Below are 24812 nucleotides of genomic sequence, written 5' to 3' on the forward strand. Positions count from 1 at the left end.
TATGAAAGGTCTTGTAACCAAAAGTTGATGGTGTCTCAATGGTAGGGATTATAGGGCTTGGCGAACGGTGAGAAGTCCATGGGAGGGAAGGAGAGGAGAAAGGACAGGGAGCCTTCCCTGAGCACCCACCACAGGCCAGGCAGGTCCCAGGCCAGGCACAAGGTGACCAAATCACAGTAGGGAAAGGCGGAGATGTGGATCCCAATTAAACACTGATCAGGAAGGAGCCTACCCTCTGCCTCCCCGTGACACACTCAACTCTCATCTCCTTTTACAACAGCCTCCTCCAGCGAGCAGCACCCCCACCGCGTAGACAAGGAAAAAGGGCACGCCAGGGCTCATACCTTTGTCAGCTGCAGGCCAGCCCTGGACCTTGCGGCTGCTCGATTCGCAAGAGCCCGCTCTTCCTGCCCCACGCCCATCCAGCCGCCTGGCTCCCTGGCCAGAGAGCCGCCTCTCGGAGCTGCTGCCTGACCCCAGCCTCCCGGACCACGGCCGTGGGGGCACACGGAAGGGTCCCTCCGCCCACCCCCGGGGCTCAGCCCCGCCCCTTCCCCCGCACCTGGTCTCCAGGGGGATGTTGCTGTTGAGCAGCCAGTTGTCCTGGGCGTGGGCCGGCTCCTGGGCGCCGCCGGCGGGGGGCTCTCCGGAGAGCGAGTGGTCCGTGGGGGCCGGGCTGGGGTTGCTCCTCGGAGTGAAGTTGCCCCGGTTCAGGGAGTTGATGGAGGCCGCGTGGTGCTGGTTGGGCGTGTGCGCGTGCGAGAGCGGCGGCGGCGGCGTCCGGAGCCGCGGGTGGTTCTGCAGGCCGCCCGGGTGATCTAGGGCACAAACACGCGCGGTCAGCTGGGCGCCGGGCCACCGCCACGGCCGGGCCTGGTCCCGAGGCCCACGCGGGAGTGGCCGGGCGGCGACGGGCGCGGCGGACCATGCGTGTCCATAGAGTGGGGAGACGGTACTTACTGAGTACCTACTATTTTCGGTGCTAGGGACACATCAACCAACAAAACAGACAAAATCCCTGTCCCCTTGGAGCTTAAATTCGAAAAGAGACAATAAACAAGATTAGAAAAAAAAAAAAGTAGCCTCTGACGTCACCCACTTCACATGGTTTCTTTAATACTTAGTGGGTGGTGTTTTGCAAGTGTGGTGCAGGACCAGCCCCTTCGATATCACCTGGGAATTTGTTAGAAGAGAAAATTCTGGATCCCTGGCCCAGGCTTATTGAATCATGAACCCTTGGGTGGGCCCCAGCAATCTGATTTCACCAAGTCTCCAGTTGACTCCAATGGATGCTAGAAGTTGAGAAAGTATACAATGGTACACAGAAAATGAAACAAACAAGGTAAGGAAAACATGTAGTTTACTAAGGTGGTGATAAATCTGAGAACACAGAAAGCCAGGAAAGGGCCTGTGGCCTGGGTATGTGAGGGCTGTGGTGAAATTTTAGGCTAAGTGGTCAGTGATAGCCTGGGGGAGGGATGAATTTTGAGTAAAGGGAATGAGCTGAATTAAAAACCACCTGGGGGTTATTAAAAACCATCATTAACAGTTACTGAGCACTTACTGTGTGCCAGGCACTATTCTGAGCCCGCTCCATGTTTAAATCAGCTGATCCTCATGACCCACTAAAGAGCAGGTACTATTTTTATCCTCACTTTACAGACAAGGGAATTAAGATACATCTTTTATTTACTCCTTTCAACTACTCAGAACAATAAGTATTATTATCACCAGATTTATAGATGAAAAATAGATTTCAAGATAAAGCCCACACAGGGTCTGGCAAGCCCTTCAGAGTGTGACCCACTCACCCTGCAGAATCCAACCCTACCTCTCATCATCTTCCTCCCTCTACCCTTGACTCCTGCCACACTTTTCCCCCAGAGGCCAAGAGGTCTGCTGCGGCAGTCTAGTGGCTAAAACCTCATTTCGGATGAGGACGGTCCCCAGGAATGTGCCTCGTACCCTCTGAAGACGTGCCATGCGGTGCTAGCAGGAATCCCCCTTAATGGGAGGCATTAAGCATGGGAAGCAAAACAGGCAGAGAGCAGACAGCCTTGCACCAGGGAGAAGGCGAGAATAGCAGGGTCATTTGTCCAGCCGTCCTCAGGCATCACTTTAATGGAGACGTTTGGAGCCTGAGACAGAAGCCAGCAGCAGAAGCACCCTCCTGGGTTGGCCAAGTGTCCCCCCTACCCTTGGCCTTTCAGGCTGCTGGCTGCAGTCCTCATGGCTCCGAAGTAGTGAGAGGGATTGGACCACTATGTCTGAGGCTTATCAGGAGGCCAGCAGAGAAGGGTGACCTAGCCCTTGCTCCAGGCCTCCCACCAGGAGTCAACCTCCTTGTGGCATTTTTACCTAACGGATATTGATAGTTGCTGCCACTAGCCCTTAACTGTGTACTTTTACAACCTTAACTTTTCTAATGCCCACAACAACCCCTAGAGGGCAGTATTATTATCATTCCCATTTTAAGGACAAGGAAGCTGAGGTTTGCAAAACTAAGTGGTCCTTTATTTTATTTTACTTTTTTTTTTTAAATCTTTTAAATATTTATTTATTTTTGAGAGAGAGCGTGAGCAAGCAAGGGGCAGAGAGAGAGGGGGACAGAAGATCCCAAGTGGGTTCCGCACTGACAGCAGTGAGCCTGATGTGGGGCTTGAACTCACGAACTATGAGCTCATGACCTGAGCTGAAGTTGGATGCTCACCTGACTGAACCACCCAGGTGCCCCCCCCCCCCGCCGCCACTTTTAATTTTAGAGACAGCACAATCGAGGAAGAGGGGCAGAGGGAGAGAGCGAGAGAATCTCAAGCATGCTCCACACTCAGTACAGAGCCTAACACAGGGCTTGATCCCACGACCTTGGGATCATGCCCCAAGCTGAAAGCAAGAGTCAGACACTCAACCAATTGGGCCATCCAGGCGTCACACTAAAGGGGTCCTTATTAATCCAAAGCCTGAATTCTGTCTACCAAACTACAGTGCCTTTGCATATAACAGACACCAGCCCGACTGTCTCAGTCCATGGCCATAGGCAGAATAAAACCCCTCAGTTCAGACAGCAAGCATATGAGGGCTGGGTCAGAACAGGCTGGTCTGCATGCCTACAGACATCTGCTTTGTGACTAAGTCAGGATGCCAAGCTCTGGCTTGATAAGGCTTTAGAAGCACTGCCAAGAGTCCTGAAACAATGAGATTTTAATGTATAAGACCACTAGTCATATATCTAAAAACCTAACTTCTAGAAGGAAATTCTCCTATGAGGATAAGGAATATCCTGGTCCAAATCCTCTCTGTTTTTTGAAGCTCAGCTCAATTTCCACCTCCTCCAGAAAGTCTTCCTTGATCTGCCCTCCCCAAAGTTCTTTTTTCCTTGATTGAACGCTAACAGCAGGTAACCTGGACCATGCAGCTTTTCCTTCTCCCTTACAGCTGGGGTACTTCTGTCCCCATCTTGCCTCTCCTGGTAGGTATAAAAATCCCTGTCCCCTCTGTGCTGGTGACCACAGGCCCTACAACCAACCAGGTGCTCAGTATAGGCTTATTTAGTAAAATGGCTCTCATGAGTGGCTTGGGCAGTCCACCCAAGAGCATAAACCTAGTGTGGAGGACATTTGTGTGCCAAAAATCATAGCAGATCACCCTGGGCTGTCTAGACCGTGGGCCTATGTGGCCCTTTACTGACTTACCTGGAGCCAGAGTTTCAGGCGCATCGGCTGGGCTCTTTGTTTCCCTTTCCTCATCCCTTCCATTCTGAGACCACCAGGAAAGGGGACTTTGAGTTTTCCCAGGTTCCCAAGGGAGAAGATCTGTGTTTTGGGACTTATCAGTGGAAGATCACTCACAACCCCCAAAAGAGACGTGACCTTCCTAAGGAGCCATTGTCTCCTCTGGTCTGAATGGAGTCTCCTCTCTGCTCCTAAGGCCAGGAGGGAGGATAGACGGCAGGCAGAGAGGGTCCTTCTTTTCTCCCTTTCCCCCTCTCTCATGTACACTCCCATCTAGACAGAGAAACTTAGAACCAGTTCGTTCATTCAACATTTACTGGGTGCCTATTCTGTGCCAGGTCCTGTACACTGCGTGTTGGGAATGCCATGGTGGATGAGACAGAGATGGCCCAAGAGAGGCCTGCCTCCCTGCTGGTTTCTACAAACTGGCTGGGTGGCCTCCAGTAACTCACTTTACCTCCCTCATCCTTGGTCTGTGAAAGGGTGCACGCATTCCTACGTCACCACTTTCTGGAGGATGAAAAGCAACGGCCCTTGCTCCAGTGCCAAGGACTTGGGCTTCCGCTACTCCCACAGGGAAGGGACCACGTGCCACTCATCTCCATAGCCCCAGTCAACATTTACAGAATGTGGGGGAGAGAACAGCAAATTAGCTAGGTGGACTTCTTGCTCACGCAAGCAATGGCTTCTCTCCTGCTACCTGGGAGTAAGCATTGGTACACTTGCAAAGCTGAGCTGTAAATTTCAATTTACACCCTCTTTTCACAGATACAGGCTCCAAGTATATCTCTGAATCAAGCCCAGATATGAGTCATTTTTACTGTTATACTGCACACCTCTGTTAGTAAAGGCCACTTGCTTATCTGAGTTTTGCAAGCCTGGTTTTCCAGGCAGTATTTTTGCTTCCTACAAGTTCTCGGATATATTTGCAGTTGCTGGTTCCCTCCAACACCTCAGAGGCTTTTTTTTTTTTCTTCCCACTTTATATACCACAAAAATCCTGAACATTGACGCCTACAGGAGCATCTCCCTGAACTGAGACATCATGAGGCTTCTTCAGAGTGCTCCTCCAAATAGTAGGTAATAGGAAGAGACTACGCTTTGATGTCAAACAGCCCCGGGTTCAAGTTTTGGCTTTGCTACTTATAAGCTCTGCGACGTGGATCAAGTTACTTGATTTCTCTGGAGCTTCAGTTTTCTTATCATTAACTGGAGATACTACCCACCTTATAGGGTGGTTACGAGAAGTAAAAGAGATAATGTATGTAAGGTGCTTAGCATAGTGCCTGGAATACAGTAATGAAAAAAAAATGGTAGCTATTAATTCCACAGTTACCATAAAGGCATGCTGAATGAATAAATTGTAAAGTGCTGACTCATCCCCGTGATAATCACTGTCCAGCATTTACAACAGGGGTTCCAAGGCAAAAAACCTTGAGAGAAAAAGGGCAAGAACATATCTGATAGAAATGTGGTACGCCTTTATTGCAGCTGGAGCCTGTTCTGGACCACCCACTGGCTTCCAGGAGCCCTGGTCTAAGGAGGGTACCTGTGGCTCAACATGCAGATCAGAAGTGATTAAAATGGCTGCAGCCTGACCCTCAAAGCAAAGTCAGATCGAGTGGGGTCTCCATGACTTCCAAGGGCCCCTTTCGGCACCAGATAAGCATGTCAGAACGAATCAAGGTGATGCTCTGTCCTGGGTTCAGGTGCACGCTAAGGTGCACCCCTTGCCCTAAGCAGAGGGCACTTCAGGTTCAAGTCCATCAGCAACACTAAAGAGCCCTCTGTTGTGCAGAGACTGGAGGGTTTTAAGATGAAGATAAGCCCCAGGGGCGCCTGGGTGGCGCAGTCGGTTAAGCGTCCGACTTCAGCCAGGTCACGATCTCGCGGTCCGTGAGTTCGAGCCCCGCGTCAGGCTCTGGGCTGATGGCTCAGAGCCTGGAGCCTGTTTCCGATTCTGTGTCTCCCTCTCTCTCTGCCCCTCGCCCGTTCATGCTCTGTCTCTCTCTGTCCCAAAAATAAATAAACGTTGAAAAAAAAATTAAAAAAAAAAAAAAAGATGAAGATAAGCCCCAGCTTTGGCAAAGAGCTGGTGTCTACATGCTTGCTGAAGAAACGTGTAAGAACAGAGGTCAGGCGTCTTCCAGATGCGGGCTCCGCCTGGGCTCCGTCTCTGACAAGCATGATTGAGGGCAAGTCACTTAACTTCTCTAAGCCTCTAACTCCTCATCTGTAAAATGAGTCTATAATAGTAACAGTAATAAAAGGAAGAGGAAGAGAAGGAAGAAGGGCTACCACAGACTGAATCCACGGAGATCCAGAGATGAAACAAATATGGTCCCTGACTTTGAGCTGCTCACAGACACTCAGATACTACACAAAATGGCAATCATGACGAAACTGCAGCAGTTAATATTTATTGAGTACTTGCAACACGACTGGGCCTGTGTTTGACTTATTTAATCCTTCCGATGCCCCTGTAAAGAAGGTACTATTATTACTCCCCATTTTGTAGAGGAGGAAACTAAGGCACAGAAAGGCTGAGTAGGCAGTTTGCCTAAGATTACAAAACCACTGAGTGGTGCAGCCACCATTTGAACCGGGCAGGCTGGCTCCAGGGCCCATGCCGTGAAACACTCTCCTGTACACATATGAAGTGAGTTGACTCAGGTAAAGAGCTTACGTCAGTCAATGCCTGTCACACAGTGAGCCCCTCCTCAAGCGGCGGCTCCCAGGATTCTCGTTAGCCTTCACCACATTGCCGCTGGAGCTCCATGGAGCACAGAGGCAGCTGCCAGACGGACCGCTGGGGCTGGGGGAGGAGGCTTCAGGAGAAATGACGTGTGACCTGTGTCTAACGGGCACACGTGAGGGGTTCAGAGGCCTGAGAGAGAGGCAGTGAGGCCCCCTGGAGCACTTGGATAAGCAGTGTGATGGCTGGGAGGGGCAGCGGCCACAGGCAGGGAGGAGACCCCGAAGGCAGGCCCAGATGGCGGATGCCTACAGGTGCCACATGAAAGAACTCGGCCTTCACTGGGAGGGTGACAGGGTGCCCCAGTGGGCTTTAAGCAAGGGAGTGCCGTGCTCCCTAGTGTTTGAGGAAGGTGTCCAGTGGCCAGGTGGAGGCTTGAGCCAGGCGGGGTGAAACCACAAGCAAGGCCCTGGGTGACAGCTGGATGCCTGCCTGCCAGAGACTCCAGCTGAGTGGGTCATTATTCTTTCATAAGAGCGCCCTCATGAGAAAAAGGCATGAACTTCCAGGGCTTTGGCTTAGGCAAGGAATTCGAACGTGTCAACAGCCCTGCGAGCTAAGGCCAGCAGTGGCTCTGCGAAAGGGTGCCGGGCCCGGTGCCCACGCTCCTGCCGTCAGGAGCCCCGAGGTCTCCTTGCTCCAGAATGAACGACGACCTGGCGTGCACTGCACTCGTTCATTGGGTCCTAAAGATTGTCAGACGTGAAAGATGACGGTATTTAATTACCATAAAACACAAAAATTCCAGCTGCCTGCGAATGCCATCAGGAAGAGTTATTTGGCTCCCATTAAAATGCCATCGAGCACCACTAACTCGGGACGGTGATGTAGCCGTGCTGAGAGCTCAGCTAATGAACCTTGGCCTGCACGACCAATTTAGGGAGGCCAGAAAGCTCTTTGTCACCACAGTCGGCAGCCGGGATCTGATGGCCTGACTTCTAGGCTCAGCTCTGCCTCCTTCAAGCTGTATAATCTCAGACAATCTATTTAGCCTGCATTTTAGTTTCTTCACTTGTCAAAGGCATATGAAAGCACCTTGCAAGCTATAGGGTCCTATGTAAGGGTTAGAGACAGAGATCACCAGTATGATCATTACCTTAGCCCAGAAGGAACACGGACTGTGAGGCCCCAGATGAAACCACCAGTTTGAGCACAAGGCTAGTGGCTGAATTTTTTGCCATGTTTCTTCGCTCGTTCGTTCCCTCCCCGAACGGATGCTTTCCGTTCACTTTCACTGCTGTGCTGCTCTTTCTATGTCATGGCCAATGTGCAGTGATTCGAAATGGTACTTGGCCTGAACCCCAGATGGACTCATGGCAGGGAGGGTCCACGGAAGCGGAGACAGAGGACAGGAGCTTTCCCAGGGCTCCCCTTCCAGTTTTCTTGATGAGGGGTAGAAAAGGGTACCCTGAGGTCACCAGGGGGCCGTTTATGCTCCTCATTCATGCGGTCAGGGCAGAACTTTGAGTGGACACTCAGACTATTAAAGCGCTTTGTGTTGAGGGGCGCCTGGGTGGCTCAGTCGGTGAAGCGTCTGACTCCGGCTCAGGTCGTGATCTCACGTCTCGTGAGTTCGAGCCCTGCATCGGGCTCTGTCGCTGACAGTGCAGAGCCTGCTTGGGATTCTCTGTCTCTCCCTCTCTCTCTGCCCCTCCCCTGCTTGCACTCTGTCTCTCTCTCAAAATAAATAAATAAACAAATAAAGTGCTTTGTGTTGAGATGTGGTGATGCGGAGACAGAATAGGACTGGAGCACAAGCCTCACCGTGGGTGGCAGTGGTTTTCCACCGGCAGTGTCTGGAAGGGAGTGTTTTCGGGTTGCGATGATGACCGGGGAGCACAGCTGGCATTTGGTGGGAGGGGCCAGGAAACCTGGCGCGTGCAGGGCAGGCGACCCAGTGACCCTGAGGGACGTGTAGTGCAGTCAGCACTCAGTGTAGTCCTCGCTAGGGAGCATGGGTAAACAGCCACTAAAGACATTATTCTTTGTCTGCCTGCTCCACTCCCTTCCCACCTGAGACTACTCTCTGCCCTTCCCCGACACAGGCCTGCAGCACCTGGGCTCCCTTGCCCCACGGCTTCCACAGAGGTGTGGCTAGGTGTTGTTAGCACGACAGGGCACTGGGAGACCGGAGGAGAGGGATGTGGTGATGCCCTCCCCCCATCCTCTGCAGGGCAGCATCTCAGGCACGGACACTGCAGTTCGGTGGTAGAGTGGTCTGGGGAAGCTTCTAGAAAGAACAAGAACTGGGCATGTAAAGAGAGACAGGGTGGAGGTGTATAAAGTGGAGGGACGGGGCATTCGAGCCAGGGGGCCTGGCATGAGCAAAGGCCCGCAGGCTGAGAGACACAGGCTCCTCAAGGCAGCAAGGATGGTGGGGGGGCCTGGGCATGCAGAGCGGAGATATGGTGAAAGGGAACAGAGGGAGAGGCTAGAGCCCACCTGTGAGGGCTGGGGTTCTGGCTGGGGGTCCACCTGGGAGCCTGGAGTCGGAAGGCAGCATTGAGGATACTTAGGGGGCTCACCCCAACTTCTGGCCTTTTAAGACCAAATGTCAGAGTAGTTACAGGAGAGAACCAGAATTGCCAGGCTTCATTAAAATGTACATTTTATGTACATTTTACATAAATGGACATAAATGTAATGAGGGGTTCCTCATCCAGCAATGAAAGTTCTCCTAGAGTGTGAGCGGGGGTGAGGGGCACCCTGCTGCCCTTGGCTAGACAGCTGAGGAGAGTCAGTGTGTCTGTCAGACAGAGGTATCATCAACATTGCTCTCTATTTCCAGGGTCATGGTAATTTACAGACGCACGAAACCCATCTTTCTAAGTGTGTATGAACAGCTTGGCTGGGCCACCATCGAACCTGGAAAAACTATCTCCCAACTTACACTGGCCCAAACTTCATTCTCGTGCTTGTCCCTGTCGGCCACCAATTGCTCTGTGACCTCGGGCGAGGCACTTCACCTGTCTGAACTCCGGTTTCCCCAACTGACAAACAGGAGGAGGCAGTGGTGGGAGTCCCGTCTCTTTCTAAAATCAAGACTGTATTATTCTTGGCAGATGAGCCTGGGGCCTTTGTTAATGAGCAGCTACTTACAAAAGATGTGCACAGCAAGCTGTATATTGGACTGTGCTGTGTGATTAGGCACCAGAGAAGGCAGGGAGATGGAAGGAAGAGAAACAGAGTGCTTCTCTCCTCCCACCTTCTCTTCTTGCTTCCCTGCTTTCCATTCCTTTTGCAACGGCCACTCTCCCTAGGCCTTGTGCTTGAAAGCAGCCACACAGAGAGGGATGAAAGGCCCTGCCTATAGCATTGGAACAGGCTGGTTGGAAAAGGCCACCTGCAGCCACAGGGGAGATTTTTTTTTTTCTGGGTGGACGGCTTTCCCCCAACTTAAAGCTGCGTCCACCTCAGGGCAGAACTTGTCCTGGGAAAGCTTTCTGGTCGTCAGGTAAGTTTTCTGTCCTTCTATCGTCACCTTCTTACCCTTTTCAAAAATGGTCGGACCCACAAGCTGTTAGGGCAAGTCCCAAATCAATAAGAAACCATATTTTATAGGTAAGATAGGAGCGAGTGGATGCACGCGGGGGTGGAATTCAGTTCAACAGGAGTCTGTGTGTGTTGGAGCAGATGAGAAGCTCATGGAGATGCAGTAGGTTGTAATCCTAGAGGTAAAACACTAGGAAAGAAGGAAAGAAGGAGGTGATGGTCACGCTACTGATTAGCTGGCGTGGGTCCAGAGGAGGGATGCCTGAATTGTGGGTCATCGCAGTATTACAGAGACTGATCCTCCCCACAGGTCTCTGGAGGTAATGTTTTCCCTGGCTTCCTTGAATGGTGATGAGTTTAGAAACTGTGTTCCTGTGCGTGTAGACAACGGACCGATGCTGTTAGCCTGAAAAGGAGACGGGTTAGGGGAAAGGGCTTAAAGAAAGGGCGTGTGTCTAAGAGCCCTGGGGAAACACACCAGATGCCTTATGATAAGCTGTCCAAGTTTTGTCACTTAAGCCGCACAATCCGCAGCTAGGAAATTAAACACATAATTACGTGATGTTATGGAGAGCCCTAGGTTAAAGAACTGTTCCCAGGTTTGCCATTAACTCACTCTGTGACTTTGAGCAAGTCCCTTCCTCTCTCTGGGCCTCAATTTGTCTGTCTTTTATAGATGATCTCCTGAGGCTCCTTGCAGCCTTTGATGGTCTGATTCCTTGTGGCTTCCGTGCCCCTTTCAGGGGACTTCCTGAAAAGAAGAGGATGTGTAGAATGCTACTGCTGCCTCCAAACAGCTAAAGGGTGGGAGAAGGAGAAAACGTATTCCGTGGGGCTTTAGGAGAAAGAATCAGGACAAAGGCCAGAAGTTACTTGGAGCCACCAGCAGTCAGCTTAAGGGAACCCTTCTTCCTGCCAAGCTCTGCAATGGGCCGCCTTCACAAAGAGGGAGCTCCCTGTTAATAAAGCAGCAGATTTTTTAAAATGTTATTATTTATTTTGAGAGAGAGACACAGAGCATGAGCAGGGGAGGGGCAGAGAGAGAGGGAGACACAGAATGCGAAGCAGGCTCCAGGCTCTGAGCTGTCAGCACAGAGCCCAACACAGGGCTGGAACCCACGAACCATGAGATCATGACCCGAGCCAAAGTCGGACACTCAACCAACTGAGCCACCCAGGCGCCCCGGTAAAGCAGTAGCTTAAAGAATCTCAACCTCTTCCCTGCATGTCAAACCTCTGCGGCTCAAACAAAATACATACAGAGCTGAATCTAATGCCTCCCTGCTTCTGAGCCCCCAATCCTACCCCCCTCTCCTAAGCTCCTGATCTCACCACCACCAGCTGCTGCCAGAGCTGCCCCCCCCAGTCCACCAAAGCAGACCTCGGGGAATCACCACCGCCTCCTCCCTCTTTTACCAGGGAGGTAAAAATTTTACCAGGTCCTCACCACTCCCACTGTCACTACCCCAGCTCGGGTCTTGTAAGTGGACACCGAGCCCGGAACCATCGCCAACACTGGTGTCCCACCCCACAGGCTCTCCCACCTTCAATGCATTTGCCATCCGTTAGCAGGAGTGAGCTTCCTCAAAGAAAACAATCTTGTCAGTCCCTCATGATAAAGCTTCAGTGGCTCCCCACTACCCACAGGACAAGACCCCTCACCATCTGGCCAGAACCTGCCACTCCAGGGCAGCACCCACAGCTTTCCACTCCCCTCTTTAAAAAGGTACTAAGGTTGGGGCGCCTGGGTGGCACAGTCGGTTAAGCGTCCGACTTCAGCCAGGTCACGATCTCGCGGTCCGTGAGTTCGAGCCCCGCGTCAGGCTCTGGGCTGATGGCTCAGAGCCTGGAGCCTGTTTCCGATTCTGTGTCTCCCTCTCTCTCTGCCCCTCCCCCGTTCATGCTCTGTCTCTCTCTGTCCCAAAAATAAATAAACGTTGAAAAAAAAAAAAAGGTACTAAGGTTAACGGGCTAATTATAAACCACTCATGCAACTGCTCCCTGCTTGCCTCCTATGCATGGCTTTGCACATGCTGTTTTCTTAGGCACGGATGGCTTTCTTGGTTCCTTAACCTGGTTAACTCAGATGCAGAGTTACTTTCTCCAGGAAGCCTTCTCTGACCACCACCTTCACCCCCGGTGTGGGCTCAAGGCACCTCTTCTGGGCTCTTATAGCCCTCAGAGCTCACTCTGAGTTATCATATTTTGTTTGCATGTCTGTCTCTCCTGCTATGCTCTAAGCTCTGGCAGGGGTCTTAACATGTCAGGGGCTGTGAGGCTAGGAGCAGATGACTCCTCTCTCCAGGGTACATGGCAGGATCTTTCACCTAGGTGCTGCCACTGATTCTCAAGGGGCATGGTACAATTTGGGCACTCTGATCTCTTTAAACTTGACCTGATGTTCTTCAAACTGTACAGGAAAGACAAAGGTGGATGTGACACTGAGGTGGATAAAAACTTAATATTTTAATCAACAGTCGAAGATGCCATGAAAAGGAAATCACGACAATGGAGCTCAAGGCTCCCACAGGGAATGGCTCGCTTTGTTGAAACTGATGTCAGCACTGAAGGTCAGGGCAGGTGGTTTTCCTAATTCTAGCCCCGCTCCCACTGCATGGCCTTGCAGGGGGCAGAATACCACCAAATGGACAGGTGAATTCTCATTAACCCTGTTCATGTGCCTCCCTGAACTTTTACATCCATCAGTAATTTTGAAGAAACTATTTTCTCTTGTAAGAAATACAGACATGCTAGATGGAAGCAAGAGGCTGCTAGAACTCACAGAGCATTATGGCATGGTCAAGTGCCAAGGCTCAGGCTCAAGATGCTTTGGGTTCAAATCCCACCCCCCCACCCCCACTTACACACTGGCCACACTACCGATCTCTTTTGGATCTCAATTTCATGCCATGAATCCCATTCAAACAACACGGTGGCCAAGAAGCCAAGTGCTAAGTCACATGGAACTGAGTTTGAAATCAGGCTCAACCACTTAGTAGCTTTGTGGTTTCCAGAAAGCCTTGATTTCTTCATCTGTAAAATGGGGAACAGAGCACCATGTACTGATTAGTGTCGTTTCAGGGATTTAAGGACATGGTGCCTATAGTCTTTAGCAGAATGATTGGCAAGTAGACTCAGTTGAGGTTAACTATTAATTTACTCTCATAGAGTTATGTCTAATTACATTCCCCTTAGGCTATAGAGTCTTCAAGAACAGAGATCTTACCTCTGCTTGGTCTCTCCTATACCTTCAGCTGTCTTCCCTGTAAAGGCTGTTAAGTTCATCTGTCCCTACGTGTTGAATGAAACTAAATTAAGCCCCTATCTTTGTATATCTGGGCCCCAAGAGGTTGCTGGGGGGAAGAGAAGTATTTATCAATACGTGACAATGAGCAGACTCCTTATTTTATCTCCAGAGTAATACTGGAAGGTGGCTGTTAATTTCCACATTTTATAGGCAAAAAGACTTAATTTCACAATTTTACAGACCAACAAAACAAAACAAAACAAAACAAAACCTCTGAGTCTCATAAATCTGCTTATGCCTTGGTCTATGAACTCTCTCAAATTTTTTTCAGCAATGGGGTAATGGGGTATCTCGGGCCCTAGCATTTGGGGCAACTTTATTAAACGTGACATCTTGAGTCCAAAACAAAACAACAAACAAAACAGGAAACCTGCCCTCTAGGGAAAGGATAAAAGCCAGGATCCTAGCACGGGTCTCTGCTCTTTCTGCTCTTGATGCCCCCTAGAGGCAGAAGAACAAGAAGGAATAAATTCTGGAGTACTTAAGTTGTATGTATCAGGAGATTGATTAACTGCACACATATCTAATGTATTTTTGTTATGACTAGACAACAATCATATCAATAGCTGTATGGACGAGGTGTTTTGGGGACCACAAAATGTTTTAATGTTTGATAACACGCCGTAGCAACAACCCTAAGAGGCAGGTGTTACCAGCCTTTTATACATGAGGAAACTGAGGCTCTTCAAGGTTTTGTGCCTTGCCCAGGTGGCCTGCCCCTAAACAGAGCCTCCAAGCCCAGTGCCTTCCGCAGTCTCTAGAAACTACATGCAAATGCGTTGTACCTCAACCAACCCCAGCAAGTCACAGGATGCAGGTGGCCCCTGCCCAAGCGATCTTTACCTTTTCCCTCAGGCCATAAGAGGCCCCACCTAGGGGAAAAGGCAGAAAGTCATCCAACTAATTATACAGATCGCAGAGATGCTTTTCATCATTTATGACATGATCCCATGTGGATTTTCCTTTTGATACAAGCTCAGGAGATCTTAGGCAGGTATTTCATCCATCAATGTCCATAAACCAAGACATAATAGAAACAGATAAAAGGAATTTGTCCCCCTGAAGTCCTCTGCACAGTGTCCAGCCCGATCCCCAGGGCACCGAAATGTAATAATAGTACCAGGGGCGCCTGGGTGGCTCAGCTGGTTGGACGTCTGACTTCAGCTCCGGTCATGGTCTCAGCATTTCACGAATTCAAGCCCGGTATCAGGCTCTGTGCTGACAGCTTGGAGCCTGCGACTGCTTCAGAGTCTGTCTCCCTCTCTCGCTGCCCCTCCCCTGCTCATGCTCTCTCTCTCTCTCAAAATGAATAAACATTAAAAAGTTACAATTTTTTTTTTCAAAAATAATAACAAAAATAATAGTACTAATGACGGCCTCAAAGTAGTGAAGGCCTACAGGGCTACTAGATACTGAGCTAAGCACGTTTAACACACTTTCCTTGTTTTCTCTTCCCAAGAGTCTTCTGAAGTGTCAGAGGAGCCCAATGCAGTGTGTTTGGCATGCGGGCTCTAGAGCCAGACAGCCTGGGTTTGAATCCCGGCCCTGCCACTTCCTACCTACGTGGCCTTGCACAAGATACCTGGTTCTTCTTGTGCCCCACCTTCCGGACTTCAAATATGCAGGTAACTCTCATGGGGTGGCTGGAGGGACTGATGTTAAGTGCTAAGGCACGCCCGGCCCGTAGCAGGCAGTCACTAAATGCTAGCTATTACCGTCTCTATTTTACAGACGAGGAAACTGAAGCTCAGAGAATTTGCTCATGCTCCATGGCTCCTCAACGCCAAGACCGGAGTTCAAGTCTGACTTCATCCCCCATGCTCCTTCCTGGTGACCATGGCATACTTTCCACATTTCACCCTGCCATCCACCCAGCACAGCAGGTGCTCTGTAAATGGTATTATTCCTATTACTCATACTTGAGAATGCCTTCTGAAGCACTGTGCTCCTTGTCATTGCCCTCTCGGGATGACTGACCCCCCAGCACCTTTGTTTGCCTCGCGTACAGCTTCTGGAGCAAGTTCCTACAGCAAGGGCGAGGAAAGTGCTAACTTTATTTCAATGCAAAAAGCGTAGAGTCTGTGGGCACCACCTGGGTTTATTCCCCAAGCTAATTCTTCTCTCTCGGCTATGGAATATTTTATTTTTCCAATTTCAGAATCTTCTTATGTTAAAAAAGAAAGAGAAATCCAATCAGCCCAGCTCCGGTTTGCAGAAACAAATAATGCACCCAGCATAGAACTTAATCCAACAGTTATATTCATAACCAAGGCGATCACTGGTCTGCCTAATTTATACAGCCCAGGGCCTCCTAAGGAACACATCCCTTGCCGATACTGGATGCAAATGCAGAGGCTCAAGGACACTGCTGAAGGGGTGTAGATCTCCAGGCCTGGCATCTGGATGAATCTGAAGCAAATCTGGATTTGGAGGCACATCCCCCAGCAATTCTACCCACACCCTAATGTCATACTACCTTTTCTTCGTCTTTTTTTTAAAATAAGGAAATGGAAGAAGTAAACTTTTGCCTGGTTGCTTCTTTTGTTTTCTGGAAAAAATAAAATAGAAATGCCGAACTGCCTTAGTGTCCCAGAGAGGAAAAGTACTTCAGAGTCCAGCTGACATGGGTTTGAATCCTGGCTCTGCCACTCACTAGCTGTGTGACCTAAACAAGTTACTGAACCTCTCTGACAACATCTATAAAACAGAGAAGTTATATCTACTCACAGAGTGAAAACTGAATGAGAGAATAGTGAATTTCCTACTAGACAGTGGGCTTTGTATTCTCGATGCCTAGAACATGTACTACTTTAGTCTACGTCTAATATAGATGCTTATTGACTAGGCCTACAATCCCAATGTCCATTGTTTACTGAGAGATTATTATGTGCCGGGGACTGTGCTAAGTTCTTTTCATGCATGATCCTATTTTATCCTAAAAGCAGCCGTGTAAAGTATTTATTAGTATCCCCTTCCCAGCTCTGAGATAACTGAGGCTCTGACAAGTTAGGACACTCATCCAGAATAACACAAGTAGTAAGAGGGGGAGCCCTTGGGAGTCCAAGATCACAATGGCAGAGCCAGGGTTCAAATCTAGACCTGTAAACTCTAGTTTTCTGCCCTGCACCCTCCTTCCACAGTACCCACCAAACTCACACACAGCAGACAGCAGATTCCCAAGGCCAGTTTGTTCCTCTTTCTTTCTCCTTTGGACCTCTCATATGGTGGGATTTCTTTTTTTTAATTTTTTTTTTCAACATTTATTTATTTTTGGGACAGAGAGAGACAGAGCATGAATGGGGGAGGGGCAGAGAGAGAGGGAGACACAGAATCGGAAACAGGCTCCAGGCTCTGAGCCATCAGCCCAGAGCCCGACGCGGGGCTCGAACTCACGGACCGCGAGATCGTGACCTGGCTGAAGTCGGACACTTAACCGACTGCGCCACCCAGGCGCCCCTCATATGGTGGGATTTCTTAGGGGCAACTCAGAAATCAGGATAATACTTCAAGATACTTAGAGGTATTTAATCACAACTTCCAGCCAACATCTGTTGGACATTTGCAAAGGGCTAGCTCTGTGTTAGTTACTGTGACTCGCCAGATTTCTGGACTACCTTGATGAAATCGAAGTGAAAATCAAATTCTCCTGAATGACACAGGGGAGGGAAGGTGCCCACCCAGGCACTCAGGTGAGTTTGATTCGTGCCCTGCCCATTATCTTAAGGTGGCAGCGTGGTTGGCAGGCCTGGGTCCTAGTTCCAGCCCTGCCACGATCTCGCTGGCACGTGGTCCAGTCACCCCCCCCCCCACCTCTCTGGACCTCATTTCCTTCCTGTGGAAGTGGACAAAATGGAGAGTGTTGAGCCTGATTCATTTGCTCAGCAAATATTTGTTATTGTCAAACTCTTCACTCCTAGAATCCTATCGATAAACCCCTCAACGACCCTATATTTTAGAATATGTTTTCTCACAAGCTATATTTTTTCTCACACAAGCTATATTCATTAATGAATCATTCATCGTTTTCCCATTTTTTTAAATCAAACACCTGTAAAGCTGGTGATCAGAATTTCTGATAGGACCAAGAGAATTCAGTCAGTGGATCCCTAGCAACTGGCCCACTGCTGACGTGAAACAGACCCTGTGTTTACTGAATGAACGAGTGAATGGATGGATGGATGGATGGATGGATGGATGCTTGATACTACAGAAGAGTATCAAATGGTGGGAAAATATGGAGCCTTAACTATCTAAGGTTCAACCTTCCCATCTGTGAAAGGACAATTAGACATACCTTACAGGACTGCTGTAAAGTTGAATAATAATAATAACAGTAAGGAACATACTGTAGCTAACATGTACATAGTACATACTATGTGCCAGGCACTAATCTAAGTGCTTTACACGTATTAACTCAGTCTTCATAATAACCCCACGAGGTAGTTACTATTATTATTCCTGTTTCACAGATGGTGAAACTGAGGTATGAAAAAGACATTGTGGAACTTGCCCAAGGACAGACTTGCATCCTGGAACAGGATGCAAACGTAGGTGGTCTGGCAGAGTTTGTGTCCTTAATCCCTCCACTCTGCCGCCTGGGCAGGTCACGCAAAGTACCCAGCACATTGCATGGTAACTCTCATGCTTCCTGAGGCGGAAGCCCTGAAGGTTGGCCAGGGAAGCCTTACTGCAGGATGCTAAGCACATTTTTCACCTGGGTTTTTTATAATAATGGTAATTACCCAGAGCACCCCTATATTTACATGCTCTATAATGCCCAGGAACCACAGTCGGGATTGAGTATGAGGTGCGGTCAGAGACTAGCTCTACTGGTAACTGTACCACAAAGACCCTAATGGATGGGAGAGAAAATGAGGCAAGTGCTGTCCACTCAGCCTCCATTTCTGGAAGACATGCACGATTCCTCTTTCTCAAGCCTATTTCCTTCCACCATATGTCTTTGCCTCTTTAATGTACCCGTGTACATTTTTTTTCCCCTTTTTTTCCCCCTCGCTTGCCTGGCATTTTTTTCCCCTCGCTTGCCTGGCATTTCTTCTAATAATAGCAATTCTCTCTTTGTTTTGGGGATCCCTACTCTCAGCCTATGAATTTGGATGGAATTGGCTTCAGGGTGGCCAATGGGAGTACCCCCATACCTCTGGCCAGGGTGTCTAATTCAGGCAGGGCCACATGACCATGGTCAGACCAGTCAGAGTCAATCCCAGGATTCTGCTGGAGCCGCTGGGGAAGGGGGTGGGGAGAGGCACTCTTTTACCCGGTTTACAAAGCTAGTAGCATATAAGCCTGGATGGGTTTCTTTCATCAGATGGGGATGTCTGCCCAAGGAGGAGGCCAAAGCAAAGAGAAACAAAGTCAAGAGATGGAAACAGATTCCTGGAGACGTTATTGGAATGCCTGGGATCTAGCTGCATTGATCAAGAATAATCCCCCGGACTTTTCAGTTATATCACCCACTACGTTTTCTTTCCTTGAAAAATCCAGTTGGAGTTGAGTTTCTGTCCTTATGTCTGGGAGTTCTGTCTGACCCACTGCATTGCTTTCTCAGCCTAGAGCGCCTTTCCTAGTCCCCTCCCCAGTCACGAGGCTGAAGGTCAACTCAGAGACTGCAACACCACATCAGAGCCCTTCCATTACTCTTCAGACAGACCTGGCCACGCCCTCCCTTGGCTCCATGCACCTGAAATCACAAGGGACCTGCACTTGCACACCCAGGACACTAGCGTGTAGGCATGCACATGTCACCCCCCTTTGAGGTGACTTCCCCACCTCCGTGTCCCTTGAGCCCAGTCCAATGCCGGCCACGTGGTAGGCGCATATGCTTTGACATCACCAGCGTTTAGGCAAATGATCACAAACATCCCCTCTAATGAAAAAAGAATGCTCCGTTGCTACCAGAAGTGGCCATTTCTCCCTCATGAGAAAGTGTCCTGGAGTGATGGGTGGATATTAAGAAATGATAAAACACCCACTTCCAGGTGGCAGACCGTGACCTGTGTGTGGATGTGGGAGCAGCTGCAGTGCCGAGCCTGGAGGCAGGGAAAGCTGTCCGCTGGGTCACAGCTCCACAGCTCGCTGCCTTGGTCAAGTTCTCGTCCTCCTGCCGCATTACTCATGGACGCTGTTACTAATCATGCTTACTCACATTGATTTCTTTTTTCTCCCTGAGGACAAACTACCTCATCCCTCCCTAATCTAATGGCTGAAATTAGGCAAAAAGCAGCCATCTGATACACGTTAGGCATCACCCCAGAAAGGAAGTCATCGAACCAGATATTACAAAAAACCTTTTAATGTTTCCATTCTCTTAACTGCCCATGCAAATCAGGCAGAAGAATTCCAAATGGAAAAAAATATGCTTGAAGCTGCGGCTGTCAAGACCCTTCTTGCGTCGGGTCACCGGGAGAACATACCTTTGTGCTGAGCTGTTCTCCCTCCTCAGCCACTGCTGAGCCTCCTGTGTGTCAGGTGTGTGACATACATGCTGTCTGATCTGTGTCACAGCACTGGGAGGTTGTACAACCGTCACTTTCATTTCACAAACGGGGAAACTGAGGCTCAGAGAAGTGAAGGGATTAGCCCGAGGCTACCCCGTAAGTGGTGGATTCAAACCTAGGACTGGCTTGACTCTACAAGCTCTTTCTACCCTCTTTCCCCAGAGGCTGGCCCTTCCCCCCTCTCCCCAGTGCCCCCCATTGACACTGTATGTTAAAGGGATTCAGTAAATCTGGGCACAGCCAGTCCTGTGAATACAGGAATTTTTATAATGCATTGGGTCCCATCTATGCTCTGGCATTCCTTAAGCCTGTGGAAGAGTGTGGGTGATGCTTAGGTCTGTCCTATCTGGACATCCCTAGATACCAGCAGATAGGTCAGCTCCCTAGAGCTGGATCGGGGCAGGGGATGTCGTGTCACAGTGACCACATCCAATAACAAGTGGACGGCGCCCAAGGGAACTTCGGATATACATCTCAGTCTCTTCCTCTCTAGAACTCAAATGTGACATTTAGGAATATTTCTAAATGTCAAAAGCTACCACGAAGATCGAATGTGACTGCCCCCTTCACGCCAACTTGAGGTCTGAGCTCTAATTACAGACGCTCCCTCTTGGCCTCTCTATGTTTGCCTTGTCTGAGCCCATCTGTGCAGGATAGCAGTGCTATAATCACACAGTCGGGCGTCGCAGACAGACTCCCAGGGCAATCCTGCTCTCCCCGTGGGCTGATGGAGAAGGCCTGGAAATGGAAGGCATAGGGCCAAGGCAAGGAGGGAGGTGTCGGTCCTGAGGAGGCTGGTGTCTGGTTGACAGCTCAAGGCAATTCTCATCCTGGGCATGTCCTGAGACTGAGATCACACGCTGCCTATTTCACTTCTGATGTCTGACTTTTTCTGGAGATCATGAGCACTCCCTCGGGGCCCTCAAACCCACAGACCCTCTCCTTCCCTGACCTCAGGGTATACAGTCCAGTCAACCTACTCTTACTGGTACCTCTTGGGTCCAATGCCACACGATAGGCATGGAGTGAGGGAGGGAGAGGCGTGAATATCATCCCTGGCAGCAAAGCACTGAGTCTCCTGAAAGAGACAGGCTTGGAGACAACGAATCCTAACTGGCTGCAGCATGGGGACTACTGCTCTCAGGGTGGATGTGGGGTGTGATGGAGCTGGAAGGGACTCACGTTCTCTCACAAAAGTTGGAGGGCACCTCGGAGAAAGCAATGCCAACATGTAGCAGGCTGAACGTTTCTGTGCCTGGCCTCGGAGACAATCTCAGGAGGCCCCGAAGAATGGGTAGAATTGATGCCAGAGAACATGTGTAAAATATGCAGGGAAAACTTGAGCAAAGGCAGGCAGGCAGGCAGAAAATAAAGGGAGTGTGGTCTGTACCATTCAAAAGGCAATTAATTAAGGCCTGCCCTTCTGACGTCTCGATGATGACAGTTCTTATTACTTAACTCTTCCTGTCTTCCTGGAGACACTTTGCCCAGTGTCTCCAACGAGGCTGGTCCATCTATCCACTTCTTTAAATCTCCATTTATCCCCAGAGTTCACACCATGCTCTGCATGTAACATACGCCGAGTCAGCTCTTCCTGACAAAACGAGGACTCCATTCCTAGATGATAAGGAATGCTGACTGGACAGGCACAGCGGCAAATCCCCTTTCTGCATGGCCTATCCCAAGGCAGCTTTTAACATCAAAAAGGAAATCCTTTGCGTGGCGACACAGGGACTAGGAGTGAAAGAAAGCTACGGTGTGGAAATCCTGGTCACATGTGTCAGCTGTGTGATTATAGCTCAGCAGGTATCATAACCCTAAAGGCCTAAAACTTCAGATATCAGCAAGTGTTCCTCAAGGACAAAAGACAGACAGCAGCACCAGGGAGGTGGAAACAGGTCAGGATTGGTGTCAAAATGAAGTGAGGGAGGAGAAGGTACGTAGAGGACACGGCATAACGCCTGGCATGGAGCTGGGGGTGCTCACGGTCTCCAGCATCCTATGGCTCGTTCCTTAATCCGATATCAGCTCAGGCAAGAATTCCTTTCTTGAACATTTTTATTCCTCGAACACCTATTATAGGCCAGGCGTTGGCGGTACAGAGGATGCAATGACAAACAAGAATGGCTGGTCCCTGCTCTTCAGTAGAAGACAGAGCAGTAAACCATTAAAAGCCTTGGGCAGAGGGAGCAGGTTAGGGTCAGGGCCACGGATGAGTGACCACCGCAGTCACACAGGGCCCCGCACTCAGAGGGCCTTCTACTTGGTTTGATGTGCCATCACCATCCTGAAATTCTTAAAAAGTTTTGAACAATGGGCCATGCATTTTCCTTTTGCAACGTGTCCCGCAAATAATATGGCGAGTCCTTGATCTAGGGAAGACCTTTGCCATCTGACTTTCACTGTGTCCTTTTCCTACTGAGGAGTAACGATGCGGTCTGGAGAAGTGATCTCCACTCAAGGTGCCTCAGTGATCTAAGGGTGATCCCATCTCTTGGGCCAATGAGTGGTTCAGAAATGAGCACGTGACAAAGTGCTGGCCAGTGAACTTTGAGAAGGATGTCTGCTGGGTGTTTCAGGAAAGATTCTTCTTTTGTTTCTAATACTCAACAATGGTAAGCCAGTCTCTCTTGCTCATTAAGGGAACACAAAACAGCGTGACTCAGCATTGTGACTAACAGCCATCCTACAGCCTAAGGGGGGAACTGGCCTAAGAATGATGGAGCCGAAACGCGGAGAGAACCCGAGTCTTTGGTGATACTATGGGCTTTGGAGCAGCCAACTATCCAGTCACCCTACCACTGAGCCTCCTTTTATGTGACACAATATATGTCCCTAATACTTGGTGTTTTCTGTTAACTGCAGCCAAAAGCATCTTAACTGAGTCTGAGTTAACTAACTTGGCTTTAAATCCTGATTCTGCCACTCACTAATAGTACACCTTTGGGCAAGTCCCACTTTCTTTTCTCCACTGCAAAACGAGGGCAAGCAATCACATTTTATAAGACTTGTGAAAATCAAAGGAGGCGAAGCTAGTGAAAATGCTTGGACAGTGTCTGGCACATAGCAGGGGCCCAATCAATGATAGGTATTATGATGACGATCACATCTAGACCTAACAGATACCTGTCTACCACTGCATTTTCTGGTGATGAGTTGCTTATGAGCCAAAATTCCCAACTGTAAGTAAAAGCAGAAATCTTGTAAAAACATCTTCATTTTACATAAATAGCAATTTATAATCATACTAGTAAAATTGAAATAGGTTGACAAGCAAATTCAAGCACTTTGCACATGATAGAGGCAGTTGGTAAGTTGCCTTCTCAGAAATCTGAACATGCCCTGGCTCCCCATTACACCAGGGTTTTCCTCTCTACGAATGTTAACGTCAAGATTTATCTGTACACATTAAGATTGCAAAGCTGTGACTTTGCATACTTGAAAATAACTTCACACCTATTGCCACTGATACAAACCCTAGTTTCTATTCTTATTAAGCAACTTTCCAAATCTTAATTCTTCCTCTACATTCTTCTCTTGAAAACTGCCAGCCTTTCCCTCTCTCTCCCTAAACAAAACAAAACAAAGAAAAAAGCACCAATTAGGATATGTGTGATTTCAGCATAGGAGCTACATTTTGGGTGTAGCATAAATTCTAATTCATTGGTGATGGGTCATTCACAAATTCTGTCCGTCAGCATTTTAGTGAGGTTTTACTTAAAAGAAACAAAGGTGAGTATTGAGGGAAGGGGGTAGGAATAATTTTGTTTCCCTCAACCCGGGCTACTTTGTGACTGGACAATTCCAAGTTAATCTTAGGAAATTCCAATTGGGAGCAGTGAGGGAGATGACTTTTATCCTTCCTTACAATATATTGATACTGGTGGGGAAGGAAAATTCAGGAGAGCTGGAATCTGTCAGTGACTTGACAAACACCTATCCAAATAGGGGAGTTTTGTGAAGATGGCACCAGTTAGTTGGAAAAATGAGGAGAATGTGGATGCTTTCAAACACACTTCCATGTCAATTTAAAAACTGTTTCCATGTGGTTCTCTCACACTGTCATCGGAGAATGTTCCAGAAGGCTGTTTCCTTGCCTAAAGCCTTTCCATGGCTCCTCATTTCTCTCAAGATAAAGTCCAAGTTCCTTAATTGAGCATTAAGGTCTCCTTAAGATCCAGTCCCTTTTATAGCCTCATATGTCATTATATCCCTTATATTAAGGATCTCATCCTAGCCATACTGATCCATTTGTGATTTCTCAAATAAGGCAATAAAAGAAAGGCAATCAACAACTCCAAGAAAGAATGAAGGCATGTATAAGAGAGGAGGGATGGTTGCAGTGCACTACTGGCTTAGAAACAAAACACAAAAAACAAAATAAAACAAATAACCACACACACACACACATAAACACAAACCAAAAAGTCCATATTCTTACATAATCATAACTATATAGCCAATAACTACATATTTTACCAAAAAAATATTATAAAAATTATCTTAGGGCTGTGGGGAGAGGAAAAGCAAGAAAGTAGCTGTTATGGGAGTTCTTCCATTGGAGGAAGTCAACAGATAATGGCTAAAATTGATAAAAAATAACCATATATGCACAATATTTAAAAACATGAAGTTAAATAGCAGGGAAAATAGCTATCAGAGATCAGAGTTGTAGTCTGCTGGAGAGTGGAACCTGGGAGAGGAAAGGGCTGGGGCGAGGAACTGCTATGTTTGTTAACACAAACATTTTGCTAAAATTTAACTTTAAATTTTTTCTGTACATATTGTTTTCATTTAAGAATAATAACAGGGGCACCTGGGTGCCTCAGTGAGTTAAATGTCTGACTCTGGATCTTACCTCAGGTCATGATCTCACAGTTTATGAGATCGAGCCCCAAGTCGGGCTCTGCACTGACAGTGCGGAGCCTGCTTGGGGTTCTCTCTCTCTCCTTCTCTCTCTGTCCCTCCCCTATTGCACATGCACGCTGTCTCTCGCTCTCAAAAGAAATACA

At 48.7% G+C, this 24812-nt stretch overlaps 1 protein-coding gene across 6 annotated transcripts in view; it reads right to left on the minus strand.

The window, feature by feature from the left end:
- The window catches only part of TENM4 (teneurin transmembrane protein 4), a 2953639-nt gene that overhangs the window by 238369 nt on the left and 2690458 nt on the right, over positions 1 to 24812 (minus strand). For 3 of the 6 annotated variants that reach the window (XM_040489706.1, XM_040489707.1, XM_040489708.1), the window contains 2 exons: positions 10595 to 10729; positions 563 to 818 (listed from right to left, as the gene is read on the minus strand). In XM_040489706.1, the coding sequence (XP_040345640.1) occupies positions 563 to 818; positions 10595 to 10729 (391 nt within the window). The remainder of the gene's footprint in view (positions 1 to 562; positions 819 to 10594; positions 10730 to 24812) is intronic. The other 3 variants (XM_040489711.1, XM_040489709.1, XM_040489712.1) reach the window with 1 other exon arrangement.

The sequence above is a fragment of the Herpailurus yagouaroundi genome, unplaced genomic scaffold (genome assembly GCF_014898765.1).
Source record: "Herpailurus yagouaroundi ecotype Mexico unplaced genomic scaffold, PumYag 180, whole genome shotgun sequence".
Lineage (NCBI taxonomy): Eukaryota > Metazoa > Chordata > Mammalia > Carnivora > Felidae > Herpailurus > Herpailurus yagouaroundi.